We start from the raw sequence: 19,920 nt of genomic DNA, 5'->3' as shown, positions 1-19,920 counted from the left end.
GATTCCCATAAGAGTTCCTATCAAAATTTAGTTTAACATTACCACTTAACATAGGATACCAAACTCTAAGTATAATAGATCGGTGCACCTGAAGCATAAGGTTCTTCAAGTTAAGGCGTATATCAATCAAAGATATACCAAAACCTTGAATTGGATAGCCAAAACCAAATATGTTTTGTAACTTAATTCATTTATTTATCCATCATTTTTAATTCCTTGATTGATTTACTTTATCCATCATTTTCACATGGTTAAGCAGTATGGGGAGAGATAAGCTTGAATGAGATAGATATCAACCGGTTATTACTCACACACTCCATTATACCAAACTATTATTCATATATCTTGTTTTATTTTTTAAATCAACTCTAAGGGATTCAACTCGCCCTCGCTAGGGCAAGCCAGTCACACAGGTTCCAAGCTTCGATAAAGGAGGAGGGTTGCTAAATATTGTCATGAATTTTGAACATAGTGGAACAAGATTCATGTAACCAATCTTAAATAGTTGGGATAAGGCTCGGATGATGATGATAAAATCTTAAAGATTCAATTGGTGATATGATTTTGACTGAACAAGATCTCTCACCAATTTGTTAACCAGTTTGATTTTTTTTTTATAGTTAAGTGGAATGAATTGAACTTAAAAGATATATAATTGGTTAATGTAACTACTAACCACTAAACGCCGATCACAATTCCCGAATGACCCGTTCGATATTGGTGACAATAAAAACAAAATAATCATTTTACTTAGAATATATAATGATTTAACAATCGTATCCCAAATTCCCAATCATGAACCAGATAAATGATTTCCAGATATGTTTGTATGGCAACGACGATCTTGTGAACTGTGTCATCCCCACCATCCATAGTAGGGGTCCAAGGGATGTGAACGTTCAGATTTTGCACAAATGGACTTTCATGGTTGTTTCCCAATTTGCCCTCAAGTTATGAAGGCCCAATAAGGCTTGAAGCCTAGAGAGGTCTAGGCCCATTTTACTTGTTCACCCTGTTGGCCTGGACGCCAGCCAGACGTCCATTCAAACGGGCCTTGGCCCATGGAACTTGATATCAAAATTTTCATCATGCTCCATTGCTCAATTTGGCTAAATAAATATGAGATTATATACAAAGCCATTTATTATTGGTACAAAAAAGTCACAATTATTTTTAGTTATTGAATGTAAAATTCGACATATATTGAAGTGTGTCAAAATATTTGAGAAATTTTATTTTAGATTTTGTGCCAAATCAGTGACGTACTTTCAAGTCCCAACCACACAATCTCACATCTATCGGTTAATAATGATTGTGATTTTTTTGTATAAAAAATAAATGATATCATTATATATTTTTCTAATAAATAATGAAAATACTTCACACACAGTATCGTTCACATAAAATATGTGACTGCTATTCCCAGCTGTTTGTTCTGAACGAATGCCTTGGATAGCTTCAATCTTAATGTGATGCCTACCAATGCTCTATTTAATTTTTATTGATAAATCGTATTGATATGAAATTGTCGTATTGATATGAAATTATTGAAATTTTATTGAAATCGTATTGATATGAAATTATTGATAAATCGTATTGATATGAAATTATTGATAAATCGTATTAAATTTTATTGAAATCGTATTGATATGAAATTATTGATAAATCGTATTAAATTTTATTGAAATCGTATTGATATGAAATTATTGATAAATCGTATTAAATTTTATTGAAATCGTATTGATATGAAATTATTGATAAATCGTATTGATATGAAATTGTGTCACCGCTTGCTATGACACAACTAATAAAACCAATGGTTTAAAAAACGGATCGGTGACCCGGATCGGGTTTCCAAAAAACCGATCCGGATCGGCGAATCGGCGATCCGGATCGGGAATCGAGTGAATCGGTCAGAATAAAGCTTAAAAAAAATCCAAAAAAATTATTAAAATTCATTATAAATATTGTTTTTTAGGAATTCAATAAGAAATGAGGGTACTCCATTAAGAATTTTCATGTTTTTGAATGAATATGCGAATATTGAGATGTTCTTTCCCTGCGTGAACCGCCATTCAGCATTTAATTTACATCACACAAAAGGACAAACATATAATTATCATGGAATAAGTATATCAACATACATAGACTACAATAAAGCATAAAATTAGTAACATATGATCTAAAAATAAAATGATAGATGACGTTATTGTTCTTCTTGGTCACGCTGATGCCATTGATTGAATTCGTTTAACAATTCATTGATTCGATCTAAAAACGAATCATCGATATTAGCAGGCGTCTGACTATTCCCAAATCCCTGAGTGTTAATGTTTTGTTGTGTTCCCAATCTAAAATCCCCGAAGATTGTCCATCCTTAATGCTCACCTGCACTGTCGTGCTCATCCCTACATTGTTGTTGTTGGGACTCGATATGTGAATAATATGGCTGGGATAGGGTGGCCTCAGAATCATCATCTCTCTCATTTTATCTTTGAATAATATAGATTAAAAAAAAAAAAACAAATTTTCAAAAAAATCGATCATGGAATAAAAAAAAAAATCACAAATTTTCAAAAATTCTATCTTGGATTACAAAAAAAAATTCGATCATGGATTAAAAAAAAAAATCACAAATTTTCAAAAAATTCTATCATGGATTACAAAAAAAAATTCGATCATGGATTAAAAAAAAAAATCACAAATTTTCAAAAAATTCAATCATGGATTACAAAAAATTCGATCATGGATTACATAAAATTCGATCATGGATTACATAAAATTCGATCATGGATTACAAAAAAAAACAAACAAAAAAAAAACAAAAAATTCAATCGTGGATTACAAAAAAAGAAAAAAACAATTCGATCATGGATTACAAAAAATTCAATCATGGATTACAAAAAACTCTATCATGGGTTACAAAAAAAGCAAAAAACAAAAAATTCGATCATGGATTACAAAAAAAAAAAACAAACATTCCGATCATGGATTACAAAAAAAAAACAAACATTTCGATCATGTATTACAAAACATTCGATCATGGATTACAAAAAATTCTATCATCGGTTACAAAAAAAAAAAAAAAAACAAAAAATTCGATCATGGATTACAAGAAAAAAAAACAAATATTTCGATCATGGATTACAAAAAATTCGATCATGGGTTACAAAAAACAAAAAAAAACAAAAAATTCGATCATGGATTACAAAAAAAAAAAAACAATTCGATCATGGATTACAAAAAAAAAACAAACATTTCGATCATGTATTACAAAACATTCGATCATGGATTACAAAAAATACTATCATCGGTTACAAAAAAAAAAAAAAAAACAAAAAATTCGATCATGGATTACAAGAAAAAAAAACAAACATTTCGATCATGGATTACAAAAAATTCGATCATGGGTTACAAAAAACAAAAAAAAACAAAAAATTCGATCATGGATTACAAAAAAAAAAAAACAATTCGATCATGGATTACAAAAAAATCGATCAAGTATTACAAAAAAATCTATCATGGAATACAAAAAAAAAAAAAAAAAATCCGTACGGGACTCGCCGATTTCGTACAATTAATCGGCGCGTCACTGTACAGAACCGTCCGGTTCTCTCTAGAACCGGACGATTCCCGTTTTTCTCGCCAATTCGATCATTCCATGGCGATTCCCGAGTCAAACCGGGCGAGTCCGGTTCGACTCGACGTTTTTTTAAACACTGAATAAAACAATAAATTGTTTTTTATAAAACGAAATGATCAAAATACCTCACTCTCATCCCATTATAACAAACAGCCAGGCTCTCTCTCTCAAAAACCAAACGGTCAATAATAGTAAGTCCAACATTAGGAACCCATAAATTTCCGCTTTTTCTCTCTAAAAAGAGGCGATCCTCTCTCTCACTCTTTTTCTTTTAAGGGGCCTCTCTCTCAAGTCTGGTTCACATTCCATTATAACAACCACAGGTTTTCTCTCCAAACCATACGATCTCAAAGATATGAATGTCATCAATCTCATAAGAATCAGACCAAATCCCATTAGTCCACTCACGTTTCTGATAAATACAAAAAATCTAAATCGTATGAGTAAAGAGATCTATTTATTGATATGAAAAAAAAACAAACACGAACGACAATTCAATTTATAAAAAAATAGAATCCAAAAATAAAATCCTGAGTTGCAAGCATTCTTGTGTTATTTTCTTACTCTGGCTCCTCTTTCTTGTAGAATGCTACTGAGGCGAGTGCCACATTAACGTCTTGAGGCGTAAGAGGTGACGCCATGCAAAAGTATCATTTGACTTGTTTCTAGACAAACCTCACCGAGGCCTTGCTGTTTTCTAGGGTTGTTTAGGTTAAAAAAGTGGAGAAGCTTTTAAAAATGGGAAAAATATCATGTATGGGGTTAAATTATTTTATAAAATTGCCCGGGTCTAGACAATCAAAGTAAACCTACTATTCAATTAGTGTCAAGAAATGTAGTTTCAATATTGGAAATCTTTGTGATCTTTTTAAAATACGTTTTTATCTTTAATTATAAAATTCAAAACTTCAAAATTTTTGTAGATCGTGCGGATCTATGAAAATTTGAAAATCTGAAAATCTTGAAAATTGACGGTAAAAAAATATATTACAAGATGCACGTTTTCAAAATATGAAATCTATTTTTTTATTATGCCCATACATCTTGATGTCGAGATGATCAATTTGAGGATATTTGGGCATCGAAACAACCTTTTCTAGTGAAATTTTTGAGGGGGCTTTAATTTAATTGTTTGAAGCCTCGGCTCTATATAAACTTTTTTCTTATGTAAATAATATGTAATATATATATATATATAAACATATATATTTAGCATAACATTTATATAAATTTAAATATATAATTTTTTTTTTTTTGGGTCCCAATCTGATGTGGGTCTCATAATTTTTTCGGGTCAAATTTGGCTGGAGCCAAACCTGATCTGTTGCCACCCCTGTATAACAGGTTGAAAAATATGCTTCTGACCCATTTATGAAAATTGAAACTCTAAAACTAGTATACATACGATGGAATTATGAATAATTAAAAATATAAACTTCTAGATACACAATTTTTATAATTATAAATCTGTTCTTTTTTCTATTGCATAATTATCGAGGTTGACACAGTCAATTTCGCTTTCCTGACAAAAGCAACAAATTTTGGCACGATTTGAGCTGCGGCCCTACACTTACTTTTTCTAAAGCAGTGAAAGAAGCTCTTGTTGAAGTATTCTACGTTCAGGCTTTCGTGTTCTAAAAGATTTGAAAGGGAAGACACTTTCAGCATGATTTTTTTGGTTTTTTTTTTTGGTAAAACTTTTAACATTGACTTGGAATCAATAAACCATAACGGCTTTGAAGTTTTTGTATATTTTATATGTTGGTTATTTTTTAGAATAAATTATAAAAAATACTCTAAAATGGAGTATCTATACAACTTACCCACTTCATTTTTTTTTCAAAATAGCCATTTATTGTAAAACCTCCCAACGTAAAAAGTTGTTATTTTTTGGACAGAAATGCATTTTCCATACAAATCAAATCAATTCGCAGGTCCCAAGTAGCGTATTGTCAGAGCGCGTCTTTGCACTGTCGGAGCGTTGTGGCTTAGACCTGCATTGCGGGAGCGCACATTCAGAATGACGGAGCGCTTGTTTATACTGCCGGAGCACGGTCCTCCATTGCCGTAGTGTTGTCGCTCTAGAGACTTCATTGCCAGAGCGGAATGCTGGAGCACGATGGAGAGAGTTCTCATAATGCCAAAGCGCTGCGGCTTAGACCTGCATTGCCGGAGTGCACATTTAGAATGCCAAAGCGCATGTTTGTATTGTCGAAGCGCGTGTGAAAACAGGAGTAAGAAGGTTGTGTGAAAACAAACAAGGGTAGCTTAGTATTATTTACTTTTGGGTTGGGGGTTATTTGCAACGAAATATTTTTCGAGGGAAAAAAGTGAGACTTCATGGTGGGGTAAGTTGCATAGTCCATTTTAAAATCTTTTTTTTTTTTTTTTGTAATTTTTTTTTTTTTTATTTTCTTAACCTAAATGACTTTTTTTAAAAGCTATTTTTTCCTAGATTCAGGAACATATTCTGATTTGAAATGAATTTTATGATTTATACTTAATAGTTTTTTATTCTCAAAGTAAGAGTCGCCATATTTGACTTATTGTTCCATGTAAAAAAATAAAATAATGGGTAATGGTTAAGATTTGAGTGCACAGGTTCTCTTAAACATTATTCTTTGAATTTGGCCACTAAAATCAAAATTCTTATATGACATAATCATGTGAAGAAGTTTGCCCACTTAAAAAGAAAAGATGACAACCCCATTTTTCATATTTTTCAATTTTTTTAGAAACTTATATTTTCTACAAAGCAAATAGTTTGCTTTATTATAATTCTAATAAGCAAATAGTCATGTTCCAAAAGATTCTAAATTTGATATAAGACAAATAAAATATAATTCTAATTCTTTATTTCAAAATAAAATGATAAATAACATTAGCCCTATCTATGGAAAAAAAAAAAAAAACAACTAAATAACATTAGCTCTAGAAAATTGGAAAAAAAAAAGGGACCTCTTTGGCTTAAACATATGGCGTACTCCCACAAAATCACATTGTACAATTACTCTCTTAAACAAAATAGCTACATAGAGAATTCTTCGACTTTAAATATTGGGATCCTCTTTACAACCACCATTGAGTATTTTCAATAATAAAATATTGAATTTTAAGGTCCTCAATGTAGATTGATTTGGCTATTTCGAAACGGACATGGTTTCTATGAGTCAATGTAAAAATGAGTGACATCTTAAAAATCTATTATTGAGATAGATTTTTGGACTTAATATATAAGGACATATAATGCATAAATTTTCAATTGAAAAAATAAGGCGGGCCTAAATGTTTTTTGGTAAAGGCTGTTTCGATGTTGAACGACACTTTAATTGATCATCTCGACTATGACTATATATATATATATATAGGGATATTTTAAACTTTACAACCTTTCAAATTGTAAAGGTTCAAGATAGAAAAAATTGTGAATGGTGGATTTATTAATTTTTTTGTTTATTTTTTTTAAAAAGTTAATTTTGTGGGGTAAATTTGTAAATATTACTACAAGACAAATGATATTTTTGTTATCTCTATAAGAGGTAAAATTGAAATTTTGACTAAAGGATAATGACACTTTACAAATAAAATTACTAGACACTAACTTTTAAAATACTATTATACTTTTGTGAAAATTTCAAATTTACTCTTTAAAATTGCCTATTTAAATAAAAAAATTTTAAAAAATAATTATTATTTTGATGAATACACCCTTCACAACCTCTTTTAACTTGAACATTTGTATTTTGAGGGGTTGTTAACTCTAGACAAACCTATATATATATATATATATATATAAGTGAGAATGAAACTATAAACGTCAATATTGTGGTCCTCACAACATGAACACCTAGAACCATTCTCACTTTTCTCTCCATTTACACCTTGGAAGTTTGACTTTGTGATATGGCTGTGTTTGGTAACATAGTAAAGCTGCTTATGTAATGGGTGAGTTCCCCCCTCCACGTTCTTTGAATTAGGTGCATTCCTTAACTTTTGTTGCAATGGTTGTCATTAGAATAATAAATATAATCACAATAAAGATAAATAATGATATGCGTGTATTGTTGCTTTGAAAAAATTGTACATTTGCTCTATTTGGTAAAATGCACTTCAAAATGATTAAATGAGTTATTTCAAGGTAAAAAAATATAAATTTATCAAAATACATATGAGAGATTCACTATTTAGCATGAGTTGGAATAGTTGAAAAAGGAGGTAGAATGTTAAATTTTCAATAAAGTTAAGTATATTTGATAAATTGTTGTAAAGTAAAACATCAGACTTTTTTTTTCTTTCAGATATTTCTCAACCGTGTTTTAAATTTATTATTTTTAAAAATTGCTCTCTATGCCGAGTAGTTTACCTCTTAAAGATGTGGAATCTTGAAGTAAGTCCTAGTTAGCGTGAGGAACCAAATGTACAATTTGCACCCCCGCGAGCATAAAATCGCATCAGCTCATTATTTAGCCTGAAAATGACGCCCAATTAAGCCTACACACATCTTAAAAAAGATTCACCAATGATGCTTTATTTGATTCAAGAAGATTTAGAAAAGAAGACACGAGATAGTGGGGAGAGGTGGGCCTAGAGAGAGAAGATAAAACTTTCTATAGAGATAGAGAGAGAGAGCTTTCTATTCATTCTCTCTCCTACAAGTCACAAATGATGCAGAAAATTACAAATTAGTCATTTTCAAAATCCCTATCACGTGTTTCTAAAAATAAAAACAAAAGGTCAAATATTTTAAAAAGGGCATAGTAAGAAAAAAAAAAAGAAAAGTGGAGTCGATATTGAGTTCAAATCCACAACCTTTTAAGTGCACATTTCATCATTCATGCATTACTGTGCAAAGAGTATTATCGAGTTCGAATCTACAGCCTCAAGTGCACATTTAATCATTCGTGTACTCAAATGCACATTGATTTCAAAAAAAAAAGTACCAAGTGCACATTTCGTCAATCATAAATGAGTACATGCTCTGCCGGAATCATTTTTTCATTTTTCTCTCTCTTAGTCGAAACCCCTCCCCCCCTTCCCCAAATAAATAAAAAAAAAAAAAAAAATACACACACAAAAGTGAAAGTAAAAATATTAAAAAACAAACTTTTTTTTATCCTTTGAGGTTTGAACGTAAAAAAATTAATGTCAAAATACTGAAAAGGGACTGTCAAATTTTTTTGAAAAACGTTTATATAGAGTCTAGGCTCTAAACAATCAAATTAGAGCCTACATAAAAAATTTCCATAGAAGAGGTTGTTTTGATGCCCACATATCCTTAAATTGATCATCTTGACATCAACATACATGGTTATGAAGAAAAAATGGATTTCAAGTTTAGAAATAGTGCATCTTATAATGTATTTTTTAATCGTCAATTTTCTAGATTTTCATAGATGTGTTCGATCTACACTATTTTTTAAGCTTTAAAGTTTATAATTAAAGATAAAAGTATATTTTACGACTATCATAAAGATTTCCAATATTGAAACCTCTCCAAAGTATCTCTTCACCACTAGAGAGTAAACATATAGTATGCTCCTGCAAAAGCATTATATACATACTTAAAAAAAATATTCTCTCTCACGCAATTTCCCACTTTCAAGTAATATTCCTGTTCTCAGGTGTTTTTCAAGCTGTATTCCTGCACAATCTCCATCCCACTCTCAAGCGATATTCTTTTACATCAATAAAAATCAGTATTCTCTCTCTAGGAAGTAAAATATAATCATTTTAAGTATGCATTTATTTATTTTATTTATTTTTAAATAATTATCTCGTGATCAGAAACTTCCTTATTGAAATTTAACTCTTAACTGGTTCTTCGACGCAAGGAAGCATTTTCTTTTATTTTCTTGAATTTCGGACTTGGAATCAGGTCTCCTCATCTGTCGATTTTGATTCGATTCATGGATGGGACCTAACTATTTAGGAATTTATTTTAGACTTGATTTACTGAACAATATTCCCGAGCAAGGTTTAACTAAAAAAATGCAAAATACCATAAACCAAGTCGATTGTGGGGATCGAGGTTCTCGGCAATTTCAGTAGCTAGTAATCCGATCCAACTTGGGAGACAGTGAGTTGCATCATCTATATTTCATGTATCTCTTTCCCCATCTCTCTACTTGAAACTTGAAACTCATAGTTTTGAAAAAAGAGGGAGTTTGTATAACATGTCAACCTTAGAGTACTGAAAGTAAGATGCACTTCAAAAATCTTCAACAATAGAGAGTTCTACCGTAAGAAAGCCCTCTAATGGATCATATCGATCTCGAAGTATATCGATATGAAGAGAAAAGAATTTCAAATCCTAAAATTAAAGCATATTGTAACAATTTTTTTAGATCGTCTATTTTTAAAATTTTAGAATGCTTATAAATCTGTTGTATCTGTATTATTTTTCAAATAAATTTTCAAGCCAACATAAAATTTCCAACACTAAAACTACAAGGCAATATTTAGCGATGCGCCTTACATCTATAGTACAAGGAGTTGCTTTACATAAATAGTGTTAGAATTTTAGAATACCACAAAAAAACTTTATGCATATTAAAAAGTAAAGAATATACAAGACCTCTTATTTTGAGATCTTACAGAGAATTTTAAAAAAATAAAAAATCTCAAAAAATAAGAAACATATTTGTAACATGTTTATGTATATATTTTTATCATTTTGACAAAAATTGAAATGTATTTTGGTCATGAATATTTTTTTTATATTTTTCATCTTTTTTTAGAAATTTTTTAAAATATCTCTAATCACAAACTCATTTTTTAAAATCTATTTTTCACTATTTCTAACCACTCGGGCCGGGTAACTCGGACTCGGGCGAGTCGAATAGGGCATGGGCAAGTAGTAGGCCCGAGCCGATATTTCGAACACTCCGCCAACCTTCTCTCTCTAAAATTGGTCGAACTCTCTCTCTCTCTCTCTCTAAATCTGGTCAGTCCCTTTTACACGTAAAAAGGGGTCGGAAAAAGGTCTCCGAGAAAGCCAATAAACGAGAGGGCCAATATCCTAAAAAATAACCCATATAGAAGACAAGCCGCATTTCCAAGAAATTGGAGCTATAGAACATTAATTCTAGTCCCTTGAATCCAACGCACTGGTAGTTTGGTATAAAATCATGGTGTAGAGAGAGAGGGAAACCAATCTCCTTAGAGAGAGCAACAAAGCGGTTCTCTAGAGGGAGAAACAGGCGTTGCAGAGGTCGTGGCAATGGTTTTCGGGCCGCTGGTCTGGTATTGCAGGCCAGTTGCAAATGGGGTGTGGGCAAAGGCGGTGGATAATGCTTTTGGGGCGTACACACCATGTGGAATGGAGAGTTTGGTTCTCTGCATCTCTCATCTCGCTTTGATGGGCGTTTGCGGTTACAGGATATGGAGGCTCAGAAAGGATTACAGTGTGAAGAGGTTCAGGTTGAGGTCTCGTGCCTACAATTATATGCTTGGTGCTCTTGCTGTTTACTCGGTTGCAGAGCCTCTGTTCAGATTGGTGATGGGGATTTCGGTTACTAATCTTGATGGCTTACCAGGCCTTGCACCTTTTGAGGTATTTCTTCCTAATTCATTTCATGGCTCTCTGTCTCTCTCTAACTGGTTATGTGCTTTGGTATCTGACAATAGTAATGGAAGGGATTCTGATGCTAATGGTTCAGTAACAGTTACTCATTGCATCTCTCTTTAATTGGGAATTATTTACTCGTCTATAATTACTGATTCCATCATTTTTTTTGTTTTTGTTTTTGTTAGTGATAACTATGATTCAATGAAGACTGAAGCTAGATTGGCTACTTTATAAATATTCCCTTTTTAAATATGCTTGATGCTACTGATTCAGTAACAATTACTTTTGAATCTCCCTCTAATTGGGAATTGTTTATACTTATAGAATCAGTGATTTTTTTTTTTTTGGGGATAAGTATGATTCAATGAAGACTGAAACTCTAGATTGGCCAGTTTATCAATACTCCCTTGTTGAAATGTCTTAGTAAAATCATTAAATAAAAAATGTTATAGCAGAATATGTAAGATATATATACATTTCTGGTTCTTTTGAAAAAGCTGAAAGTAGCTATAATTTTGTGTGTGGATGGTTAAATAGAGCCTAATATTGGGTAACATATTACCCAGTTGTAATAGCATCTAATTTTTCACTGATAGATTTGCCCTGTGTTTTTCCTCTCAGTAGCACTAGCTTTTTTGTGTCTATATTACTGTCTGAGAAGAAAAAGTTTGAATCTTTGCACAGTTCCTGTTTATGATGAATTTTGGGAATAATGGCCTGCTCAATATTCAGTTTGTTACTAATTTTGATTTTCTTATATTCTAGAAGGAGACCCCACTCCTTGCTATGAGCCTACTATTAGTTTCTATGTCACAGAACTAGGTTGTTTGTTGGGATGAATGAGATCAATGCAATTTTCAAGTTTTCTTGCCATGGAATTTATGCATCTACGACTACATATGTATACCGTTGTTAGATGCTTAATGCTTAGCTTACCTCATAACTGGCATTTCAATATTTATGCTTTCATTGTTCATGGTGAAGTAGAGGGACAATGGCGATCTCATTACAGTTTCCCGATGAAAATGTTTCTGTAATTGTTTGTACTTTAAATTCGGCAGCATTATTTGAGCCTTGAGTGAATTGATGCTTTTTCTCTATATTGTGCAAGCTTCTTGATGCAAGAGAAGATGCTTCTTATTTTTGAATTTTTCTTGTTAAATTTAAGGATGTATTCTTGGAATTTTCTGGGGTTAGATCCACTCAAATCTGGCCTATTTTGATGGTTTACTGAGCTGTTTTTGCCTTTTTTTCTCTATTTTCCTGCATCACTTCTTGTAGCTGGGGTTTAATGTTTAACTTTCCCATCTTAATGGGTTTATAACTCTTTGGAGTCTCTTGTCTCTCTCTCTAGGTGTAATGCATTTTGGTGAGCTGATTTCATCTCTATGTATTGATGGATTTTTCTTGCTTATTGCAGGTCGTATCCCTGCTGATTCAGGCTTGTGCTTGGTGTTCAATGCTCACCATGATTGGTATTGAAACCAAAGTCTACATCTACGAGTTACGGTGGTATGTTCGCTTTGCGGTTGTGTATGTTCTTATTGGCCAGGTTGTGATGCTTGATCTCATTCTGCCGTTCAAAGAATACTGTAGTCAGTGAGTTCTTCTTCTTTTATACTTATTTTATTTTTCTTGTGATGTATTTTTGCTGCCACTTCCATGCTATAAATATTGTAGCCAGTGAGTTATTCTTTTATACTTATTTTATTTTTCTTATGATGCGTTTTTGCTGCCACTTCCATGCTATTCTTTGTTGACATTGCTGAATATGGAATGAGGCATATTTTGTATATCTAGTTGACTCACTTGGCACTTGCCAAAACTAACTCAACTCGGTTTATTGTCAAATTGAGGCATCCACATGACCTGTTATGACATGACTAATTGGGTTTGTAACATTGGGTTTGTAACATGATTGATCCAGTCCTGTTACATGACTTGGGAGAGTTTGTCCACTCTTTCTTACATGGATTTTTGGTATGCTTATTATGGTGTACAGTAGTTGGTAGTGCCACCATTCCCACAATCCTGAAATTGATAATTCGTGCCCGGATTTCAATTACTTGATCTTGGAAAACTTTATTATTTGAAAAATTTAACTATCCAGTACTGGTTTCTAATAGAAAGACTTTTTGCTGTATTTGTGGTGGCTCTGGAGATATGCTAATTAAAAGTCGTCATAAAGATTTCTGATTCCATATAATTTTTTACCTTGGTCACTTTTATTTGTGCTTATTACTATTGCTTCTTCAGTGCAGTTTGTACTAAGAAATATGCAAATCTTAGTGAACAATTCTAGGGCCTTGCACATCTTATATGTTGCTTTTAAGTTTCCAATATGTAGGAGATGAACGTATCGATGGATTGGAATGAAATTAATGAGTAGTTTTGACTTTAAAACTATGGTTACCAAATTTATTTATTTGTCTTGTATGTGTAACTGTGATTTATTTCTGAATGGCAAGGTTATGAACTTATGACCTCTCGTACTATTTTTTGTGCAGATTGGCCTTTTATTTATATATCAGCGAGTTTATTTGTCAGGTTTGTTGTCTTGGACTTTTGTGACTAAATTGGTCTCTTTTTTATTTGTTAGTTTGCAGAGACCTTTTACAACAAGATATTATATTCACATGCTACGACTATATTCTCATGTATTCTGCTGTGCAGCCATATAAGTCCAAGTCATTTGCCAAGGATTTTGCCCAAATTATTGGGTCCGAAGCAAGATAAGAAAAAAAAATTTATGTTATTTCTTTTTATGCAGGCTCTATTTGGAATTTTGCTGCTGGTATATATACCTAGTTTGGATCCTTATCAAGGATATGTTCCTGTCATGTCTGAGGTCTCTAATGCAGCTGAAGAGTACGAAGCACTACCTGGAAATGAACAGATATGCCCTGAAAGGCATGTTAATATATTTTCAAGTAAGTCATAATCTTAGTGTTTTGCAAGTTTTGATATTATATAGGTTTTCAGATCCAATGAAGTTCTCAATTATTCATTTATAGGAAAAATACAAGGGCCAGAAAATATCAGGGCATGGTATCTATTGCGATGAATTTAGACTGTCATTTCTTATTTTCTCTTCAAATAGGTACTTAACCTTAAGCTTCTATGATTTTACTAATGTCCTTACTCTTGTGCCCTTCTCTGTAGAAATATATTTTGGATGGATGACTCCCATCATGGAACTGGGTTACAAAAGACCTATCACTGAAAAAGATGTGTGGAAGTTGGATAGTTGGGATCAGACTGAGACCCTCTATAGCAAGTATGTTGCGTTCGTTTGGCAGTTGTTCTTTGAAGATGCATATGATTTTGAAATATGAATGTTCCTCATTTGGACATGTTCTCTTTGCAACAGTTTCCATAGGTGCTGGGTAGAAGAATCAGCTAGACCCAAACCTTGGCTGTTGAGGGCTCTCCATCGTAGCCTTGGTCCTAGGTATGCACTAATTTTTCATTCCTGTGGTGCCTTTTGTGATCTAGGAATTCGCTTCTGTGAATTCTATATAGATATTTCCAGGCTTTGTTAATAACTTCCCGTGGTGGATCTTTTGTTGCAGGTTTTGGTTGGGAGGCTTGTTCAAGGTACAGCATTCATTTTTCATTTATATGTGTCAGTTACATAATCTTTGCAGTTAATTGGTGACTGCTTAGAATATTTCCTGAAAAGATCTAGAATACAGTTATGGCTTGAGTGGCTTCAGAAACTAAGCATAGGCCAGCTTGTGGCAAGTCTTTTCTTATATGCTTTGGGACATTTTATGTCTATAACTTTATATCACTTTGAAAAACATGTTGGACTTCTGTTTATTGATAAGTTGCTGATATGAAATTTTTAAGTGAACTTATGAATTGTGACGTTAATGTAGCCTAACTTTCTGACGATCACTTGACATGCGTCTTATGGGCTTTTTGTATCATTGAAAGAATATAATCCTTGCTGTAAATTGCATAGATTGCTTACAAGTAATTTATTTTGGCCTGGTATTTTTTTTTGTTTTAATTTATCTACATATTTATTCATTTCCTGCAAGGACATATCCCTACCTCTTTTGTGCAATCCCTTCACTTTTCGTGGTCAACACCAACCCCTTGTGATTCATGCTACAATTTTTTGTTTATTCTTAAAGATGATAATGGAAAACGTGCCTCTCCAAGGGGCCTGCTTTACTTGGTCGAACCACTCAGAGGACCTCTCTTTGTCCAAACTCAACCGGTACCTTCTCTCCCTTGATTGGGATTCTTCTTTTCCCAACTCCCACTCCGTGGCACTTCTGATCATAGGAATGCCCCTGGCCTAGGTCCTAAGCCCTTTCGCTTCGAGCTGTCAAAGCCCTTTCGCTTCGAGCTGTCATGGTTGGAAGAGCCCAATCTTTTATCGCTAATCACTTTGTGGGTAGCAATCCTTTGCCCCGCTCATTCATGGTTCACCGGGCTTTCGTCTTTAGCACAAGCTCCATCTCTTAAAGCTTGCCCTCAAGGATTGGTGCAGGAACCTCCCGGGGAACTTCCATGTTAAAAAACAGCCACTTCTTGACACAATCATCCACCTTGATACTCTTGAGGAATCATTGCCTCTCTCCCTTGCTAACCTAAATAGCTCTTCAATCAATTCTCTGCAAGGTGGAAATCTTTTGGATGCAGCGGTCTAGGGTCAAATGGTTAAAACTTGGCGACTAGAGCACCACCTTTTTTTATAAAATTGCAAATTGTCGTAAGTGCAACAATACAATATCTCTCATCAAAGTTGGCCATCAGTACTTTGAAGACAAGGACCTCATTGAAAAGGCCAGTGTTGATATCTTCAAAAACTTCTTTATGGCACAAGGTGGCCCGAGGCCTATCATGTCCTCTCTAAATTTCAAAACCCTTCCCCATGACAAAGCAGTGTGGTTAGAGCGACCCTTTGACGAAATGGAAATCCTTGAGCCTGTAAAGTCCTTAGGCCCCCCTGGCCCCGATGGTTTTCCCATTGCTCTTTTCCACCAATTCTGGGATACTTTAAAGGCTGGTTTACCACCAAGATCCTTTCAAAGGTCCTTGCCTCCAGAATCCGAGAAGTACTGGAATGGGTTGTTTCTCCCACTCAAGGAGCCTTCATCAATGAGCATCAAATCGTCGACAGTGCCCTCATGGCCACGAGTGTCTTCACACTCGACATTTAGCCAAAATCCCGGGTTTGGTCATTAATCTAGATTGCAAGAAGGCATACAACCACGTTGACTCTATACTGCATGGGGTTTGGAGCTCAGTGGCGTAGGTGGATGAGAGGGTGTGTATCTTCACCTTCTTTCTCAGTCATCATCAAAGGCACTCCCAAGGGCCTATTCCAAGTGTGGCAAGGAGACCACCTTCTCGCCTTTCCTTTTTTCCATAGCAGCCGAGGTTTTCAGTGCCTCCCTCTCGGGGTTGTATCGTGCTGGCCTAGTTAGGGGTTTCCAGGCTAGTTCTAGAGGACCCTCTATCTCCCACCTCCAATGTGCTGATGATACCCCCTCCCTTTTGGCAACGCTTTCCAAGACCAAGTCCAAGTCCAGTCTCTTCGCCTCTTTCTTAGATGCTTCCAATGGGCAACGGGTTTTAAAGTAAATCTGGCCAAGACTAATATGATCGGGGTGGCCATCAGCCTAGAGTCAGTATCTCATTTTGCCAGCCTCTGGGGCTGTAAACTCACCTCTGTCTTCCTCTTACTTAGGACTTCCCTTGTGCATGGGCAAGCCTAAAAGCTAGTCAGTGGTCCTGCATTATCGACAAGTTTGATAGGAGATTCGCGGTGAGGACAGGTAGATTTCTTTCCACTGCGGGAAGACACTCCTTCATCAAGGCAACTCTCTCAAGCATCCCTATCTACCAAATGTCCCTATTCCTGATTCCGGCTACAGTGGCAAACCGTCTTGAACAATTCATGAGAAACTTCCTTGGTCAGAAACCGAAGGAAGGAAATCCCACCTTATTGCTTGGAAAACAGTTTGTACCTGAAAATATCAAGGAGGTATCGGCATTCATAATATCAGAATGATCAATGTTGCCTGGTAAGTGGTGGTGGAGGTTTGCATCCCAAAGGGAACACCTTTGGCAAGAGGTTGTTCATCTCCAATATCGGTGTCCCCCCAATGCTTGGTTTCCGACCTGCAGGGTCCCACACAATTCTTCAAGTGTTTGGAGGGGCTTCCATTCTTGCCTTCATTGCTTTCTTGCAAACATCCATTTTCGACCGAGAGAGGGTACCATAATTGCTTTTTGGACAGATACATGGATTGGCCATGCCCCTCTTAGGGAGTCTTTCCCTACCCTTTTCCGATTTGGCTTGCAATCCCCTTTCCCCCCACATACTGCCTAACCAAATCAATTTCTCTCTCAATACATTCCTCAAAAAATTTGATTTGTGCTGATCCTTCCCACTGGCCTTGCCACTTCTTTGAAGTATATCAACACTTCACTCCTACAATAAATTATTCATTTTGAGAAATTCCCCCCTCCCTCCACCCGGGTAGTATCGGCAATGCTTTCCTATTTGGCTCACAATCCCCTTTCCCCAATAGCTGAGAACTTCGAATTCTCTCCCCGCGTAAGGGTTTGGACTCCAATTTTCAGAAGGTCCCCTAATGATTCCGAGCTGCCAGCCTTTATCAAACTGCAAGCCCTTCTTCACAACTTCTTCCTCCCTCCCTCTGGCCACGACAAGAATAGTCTGGATTCCCTTTCCCTCGAGCGTGTTCTCAGTAGCCTTTTACAATGCCCTCCTCTTGCCTCCCCAAATTCATCCCCCCACTACCCATATAGCAGCAAAAGCTTGGGCCACTTTGGTTCCTCTAAAAACTCAGTTTCCTTATGTGGGTGGCTACACCTATGAAATGGTCCTGACAGTGGACCACCTCCAAAGAAGGGGCTTGCAACTTCTCAATAGGTATATCATGTGTCTGATTGAAGCCAAAACCAACGCCCATCTCTTTTTGCATTGCGAGATTACTTCCGACCTCTTGGCCTCAATTCTCAACCCTTTCGTATGGTACTGGGCTACCCCCCAGTCTATATCTCACCTCTTCTCCTCCTACCTCTTGTCCCCTTGGGCTAAATCAGGCATCCTCCTATGGAGAGCACGGTTGCTGCCATCCTCTGGACCCTGTGGCTGGAAAGTAGTTAAAGAATCTTTAGGGGAGAGTTCTCTAACATCAATGCCCTGCTGGAAAAGGTGCATTCTATGGACATTTTTGGGCAACCAACTCCAAACACTTCAAGCATGTTTCTTTAGCCACCAAAACTGGAAGGCTTTGCTTCACTTAAGGCCTTCTCACATCCAGCGAGATCCCTCGGGTGTGGGAGGGATTTTTCGCGACTGTGGGCCGCAGCCTCTTCTCCTTCGCTCACTCCATTGGATGGTCCGACTCCACCCCAGCCGAGGCAATGGCTTTCCTACTCGGCCTGAGATATTCCAATAGGGAATGGCGAGGAGTGGGGAAACTCTTTGGTCATTGAAGGAGATTCCGCCAATGTCATCTCGTGGGCTTCCAATACAGCCCAGTGCCCTTGGAGTCTTGATCCCGTTTTTGTAAGATTTACCACAGCAACTTCGATCTGCAGATTGTCTGGAGGCACACTTGCCAAAGAAGACTCCATTGCAGACTCCGTCGCCAAAGAAGAGGCCCAAGGCTCCGATCCTGTGGGAATACCTATCTAGCCCCTCTAGGAGTCCTCACAGACTCCCTTCCAGTGCCCTTTTAGACACTTATGTGATAAAGGGTTTTTTCGCGCTCACCCGACTTGTGGGTGGTCAACCTTTGTACACTTATTTTTCTCAATACATCAATAAACTTTCTCAAAAAAGAAAAAGAAAATCTCTTAAATGTGAATAAGTTACAACTGCAAATGATTAGGAAAAATTGATAGTTGTAATATGAATGTTGTTACTCATATCATGTGTGCCACTTGTATCGGGTCTCTCATGTGATCATTTCATGCTCTGTTGATATGTATCAAGTAGACTGTAGATATAATGGAGAAAGGACTGCTTCTTTCATCTTTAACATGTAACTTGATGGTTCCAGGTTATCTTTTATGTATGTGCATATACTTTTCTTAGGAAAAATGATGGAAACCCACACTCACCCTTGGTTCCATAAGAATCCCATGCCCCCCCCCCCCCCCCCTAAAGTAACGAATCTTAGGGCTTATATTTGCTCACAGGTTTTCCTCTTTTTTCTGACAAAATTGCCCCCATTCTTTTTGCCTATACCCTATTAGCATGAGAACAGGGCTAAAACACCCCGTTCCCCTTTCTCTTTCTTGGCCTCCCACGACTAGACTCTATCTCTTCCTCTCCCTTCCTCCCTCCCTGCACAGCAGCCGTCTCTCTCTCTTTGCACAACACGCTATTGTGAATGAATTGCAAATCACAAAATCACTGAAAGGACACATCTAGAGATAACTTAGAGGGTTGAATGATTTTCGTTATATGGAGGATGCAACCAAACATGGTCAGTAATCAGGTAAATGGACACAAATCAGAATGACCATCTCTTAGATAAGCTCATTTATGACTTACAAAGGGGAAAAAATCATCAAAATTTCCACAAAAAGCTCAATGAGGATTTATGAGAAAGTGTAACAATCGGCTTCACTTTTTTGGAATAATGGTTGAATCCAGTGGTTTAAAAAACGGATCGGTGCTTGGGATCGGGCACTCCAAAAACCCATCCGG

The 19,920-nt window shown here is 35.5% G+C and overlaps 1 protein-coding gene across 1 annotated transcript in view; it reads left to right on the top strand.

Annotated features, from left to right (window-relative positions):
* The first annotated feature begins 10,709 nt into the window (after positions 1 to 10,709).
* Positions 10,710 to 19,920, top strand: part of LOC18427186 (ABC transporter C family member 2) — a 34,383-nt gene continuing 25,172 nt past the window's right edge. Inside the window, exons 1-7 of the mRNA XM_006836243.4 lie at positions 10,710 to 11,195; positions 12,631 to 12,809; positions 13,718 to 13,757; positions 13,981 to 14,140; positions 14,373 to 14,487; positions 14,581 to 14,661; positions 14,783 to 14,807. Of these exons, the coding sequence (XP_006836306.1) occupies positions 10,863 to 11,195; positions 12,631 to 12,809; positions 13,718 to 13,757; positions 13,981 to 14,140; positions 14,373 to 14,487; positions 14,581 to 14,661; positions 14,783 to 14,807 (933 nt within the window). The 5' untranslated portion in view covers positions 10,710 to 10,862. The remainder of the gene's footprint in view (positions 11,196 to 12,630; positions 12,810 to 13,717; positions 13,758 to 13,980; positions 14,141 to 14,372; positions 14,488 to 14,580; positions 14,662 to 14,782; positions 14,808 to 19,920) is intronic.

This window comes from Amborella trichopoda, chromosome 2 (genome assembly GCF_054954075.1).
Source record: "Amborella trichopoda isolate Santa Cruz 75 chromosome 2, AtrichopodaSantaCruz75HAP2 v2.0, whole genome shotgun sequence".
Taxonomy (NCBI): domain Eukaryota; kingdom Viridiplantae; phylum Streptophyta; class Magnoliopsida; order Amborellales; family Amborellaceae; genus Amborella; species Amborella trichopoda.
The sequence above is the reverse complement of the archived record's forward strand: the minus strand, read 5'-3'. Positions and strand labels throughout refer to the sequence as shown.